This window comes from Mastomys coucha, unplaced genomic scaffold, assembly GCF_008632895.1.
Source record: "Mastomys coucha isolate ucsf_1 unplaced genomic scaffold, UCSF_Mcou_1 pScaffold20, whole genome shotgun sequence".
Classification (NCBI taxonomy): Eukaryota; Metazoa; Chordata; class Mammalia; order Rodentia; family Muridae; genus Mastomys; species Mastomys coucha.
The window spans coordinates 25,522,956-25,526,908 of NW_022196903.1; the positions used below are offsets into that span (position 1 = coordinate 25,522,956).

A 3,953-nucleotide genomic window follows, 5' to 3' on the forward strand; every position below is an offset into this window, starting at 1 on the left:
TTTCCAACAGATGCCAGAGAACACCTTTTGTAGGTTGGTCCCCTCCTCCTGTTTTCAGGCAGGACTTCTGTTGCTGTTCTGCATGAGTCAGTCTCTGGCTCACTCTCTAGTCTCGACATAGGAATGCTAGGGTAATGAGTGCCACTGTCACCAGCTGCTTAGGTAGGTTAGAGACCGAACTCAGGTCACCAGATTTGCAAAACAACAATTTAAAAAATATGAGAATCAGGGCAGGACATAAATCAGCTCAGTAGATAACACTTGCTGTTCTTGAAAAGACCCCAGGCTTTGGTACCCAGCACCCACATGGCAACTCACAACCACCTGTACCTCCAGTTCTATGGGCTCTGATGCCCTATTCTGGCCTCCATGGGCACCAGGCACACATACATGATGCACATACATACATACACGTAGGCACTTATACCTACATATAAAATAAAAATCTTAAAAAAAACCTTACCTATGCATAAAACTATGGTATTCTAAGTAGAAGTTAAACATTATTTTTGCATAGTAGGAGTATAAGCAATTTCCTTCTACCTTATTTTCTAATTTTCTATAATGATCATATATTTTTCTTATGAAAACCATTTTAAAAAGCAATACTCAGGAAGGGAAAGACTATGATCAAAATATATAATTTTTTTTCAAATAAAAAGACCTATTATTTTCTTTAAAAAAAAAAAAAGCCACACTAACCTGTGGGTTATGAATTTTAACTACACATTTCTTATAGTATTCAACTCCTACTAAACTAAAAGTTATGTAACTTAGTACTGGGTAAATAGTAGCACATATTTTTCATTTCAAAGGAATATCATGTAAAAAGTTAGGGAGAGACTGCTGCTTTCTTCTAGGCAGTCTCCTCTCACGCAGCACCTACAGGTGTTTGTCTAACACGACAGTACAAGTGCCCATAGACTGCTTCTCTTTTCATGCTTTTCTTGCAGCCTTTAGCCCTAAAGAATTTAAATTTCTTTTCTTTTTTTCTTTTTTAAAGTTTTTGAGACAGGGTTTCTCTGAGTGGTCCTGGCAATCCTAGAACTCACTCTGTACACCAGGCTGTCCTTGAACTCAAGATACTGTCTGCCTCTGCCTCCCAGGCACTAGGATGAAAGGCACGTGCCACCACTGCCTGGCCAGAATTAAAGTTTCAACCTACACATTTTGTTAGTGATATCCAAAAAAATTAGACCAGCACTGACATTACTAAGGAAAAACATTTCTACCCATGATACAGCAAGTGTCCACTCCAGAAACAAACCACTTGAAGACCCCTGGTTTTAGCTCAAAGGATGTGGCATGACAGAAAGTGTTAAAATTCTTCAAGAGAAAGTGAAGCCTTCACATAGAAAGCTTAAAAAGGGAAAATATCCATCAGAGACACCAAAGACTCACATTATTCTCAGGACTGCTGACACCAGCTGGTGAGCATTATGCTTTACTACCTTCAAAGAGGTTCATGGTAAGACACTGCTTAAACAACTCCTGATGGAGTAACAGAAAACTTGGCTTCTTTTCTGGCTCTTCATGGGTGATTTAGACAAGCAACTGTCCTTCAGTTTCCTCACCAACTAAATGCAAAGTTTTATCACTCACCGGGTGATATTAGTGCAATTCCCAATTCTGAAGTAGTATTGCCAGGCAAACAGAAAGAGTCATTACCTTACTGTAGCCACTGACAGGCGAGTAAGTCACAGCAGGGCTGTAAGAGCCAAGGCCTCCTGACGACAGGCCTTGCAGTTGAGGGCTGTACCCAGTCATACAGCTGGTGGCAAACTTGGGACTGGTACTGGGTGAACGAGATGGGCTATAACTTAACACACTCTGCCCTTGAATGGATGGGGAAGGTGGAGATGGAGAGATCTGGGTTGCTGCCAAATCACGGGGAGGTGTGGTCTGCACAACTAGAAGGGAAAGAAAATAAATCAACACACAATATTTATTTGCTTTTTGTTTTTGTAGACAGGGTTTCTCTGCGTAGCCCTGGCTGTCCTAGGACTCTGTAGTCCAGGTTGACTTCAAACTCTGCCTATCTCTGCCTCCCAAGTACTGGGATCAAAGGCCGTTGCCTAGTCACAATATATATTTAAACTGAAACAAAAAGTTTAAAAATTAGGTTTTGCTATGTAACTCAGGCTAGCCTTAACCTTAAATTCTTCCTGCCTCAGTCTCTTGAGTATAAGTAAAATCATGATAGCAGATTTAAGGGGTCAGCACAGTGGCACAAGCTTTTAATCTGAACACCTGGAAGGCAGAGGCAGGTGCAGGGCAGGCCAGGGCAGCCTGTTACTCATATTGGGTTTCAGGACAGGCTAGGCTACAGAGACACCAAATAAATAAAATAATTAAATTTTAGGATATAGGTAAGTTTTAGAAATATAAAATAAAAACAAAATTAAGGAACTCAACCCCCCTCCCCCTCCCCCCTCAAGGAGGAAAAAAAAAAACAGAAAGATTTGGCTATAAAATTACATGAAGCATTATTACACAATTACAACTAACTGTTTTCTATTTCTACAATGTTTAAAAGAGTAAAACACATTTGCACAATGTTATTTGATGTTCCACTCAATTCACAGAAATAACAATGACAATCGTATATGAATTTCTTGCCGGGCAGTGGTAGCGCATGCCTTTTGCCTTTAATCCCAGCACTTGGGAGGCAGAGGCAGGAGGATTTCTGAGTTCGAGGCCAGCCTGGTCTACAGAGTGAGTTCTAGGACAGCCAGGGCTATACAGAGAAACCCTGTCTCAACAAAACAAAACAAAACAAAAAAACAACCGAACAAACAAAAAAAGAATTTCTTATAAACTGGCTTTATGTAATAGATGGCCTTCTAGCTCAGTCTATAAAAAGGTAAAAAAGGAAAATTAAGATAAAGGACTACCCCCTGCCCCACACCCCCCAAACACTTACCAGCTGACTTCAGCCCTAACAGCGCTTGCTGTCCAGGGCTAACTACCAGACTTGTTGGTGCTACAGTATATTTGAAGTATCTCCAAAAATCAAACAAGGCATTAAGACTGAAGAGCGATGCAAGGGCAAGTTCTAGAAGAAAAACAGCAACTCATTAAGATATTCTCCTCACTTATTTGGGGGGGCCTGTGGAGGTCAGAGGACAACTTGTCTAAGTTGGTTCTCTTTTTCCTTCCATGTCAGTTTTGGGGATCAAACTCAGGTCACAACACCTTTCCAGCTCCAATTTATTATTTTAAAAAGCAAAACGGTCCCGGTTTCATTTTGGTTGGGGAATAAAAATTGATTCGTACTTTTAGCAAATTAACATCAACAATTAAAAACTGGCTCCTTCTTCCTCACGTCAGATACCATGTAATCAGAGTGGTGTATGCAGAGAGCATTTACTAGTGAGTTTAAACTATTACTAATTCTTACAACTGTGTAATAAACATCCTTACTCTCATTTTAGTAGCCAAGTGAGTGTTAGAGAACTCTCAGCTGACTAGTGAGCCATGACTCTTACACTTAAAGATCCCATATTCCTTCCCTTTCCATCTGCCACACCCACTCCAATAAGACTAGAAAAAAATTCAAAGTTATTTTTATGTGTATGAGTGTTTTGACTACAAATATTGGATCTCCATAGAACTGGAGTTGGTTATGAGTTGCCATGGGGGTACTGGAAACTAAACCAGGTCCTCTACAAATGCAGTATGTGCTCTTAACCTCTGAGTCATCTCTCTATTCCTGTATGATAGAACCCCCTCACCCCAAGGCTGGGTTTCTTTTTGTAGACTAAGCTGACTTTAAACTTGGAGATACACCTGACTCTACCTCCTGAATGCTGTGATTAAAGGTGTATGCTACCACCACCAGGCTTTCCAGGATACATTTAAATATGTATAGAATATATCCTTAGGACTCTCATATCCATCCCAAGGATTAATGATTAATCTGGTCTGGTCTTGAAGGTGAAGTGGAGGTTTTT

The 3,953-nt window shown here is 40.3% G+C and overlaps 1 protein-coding gene across 2 annotated transcripts in view; it reads right to left on the reverse strand.

The window, feature by feature from the left end:
* The window catches only part of Tmem209 (transmembrane protein 209), a 26,791-nt gene that overhangs the window by 21,009 nt on the left and 1,829 nt on the right, over positions 1-3,953 (reverse strand). For both annotated transcript variants that reach the window (XM_031381416.1, XM_031381415.1), the window contains exons 4-5: positions 2,924-3,055; positions 1,669-1,910 (exon numbers count right to left, since the gene is read on the reverse strand). In XM_031381416.1, coding sequence (XP_031237276.1) covers positions 1,669-1,910; positions 2,924-3,055 — 374 coding nt within the window. The remainder of the gene's footprint in view (positions 1-1,668; positions 1,911-2,923; positions 3,056-3,953) is intronic.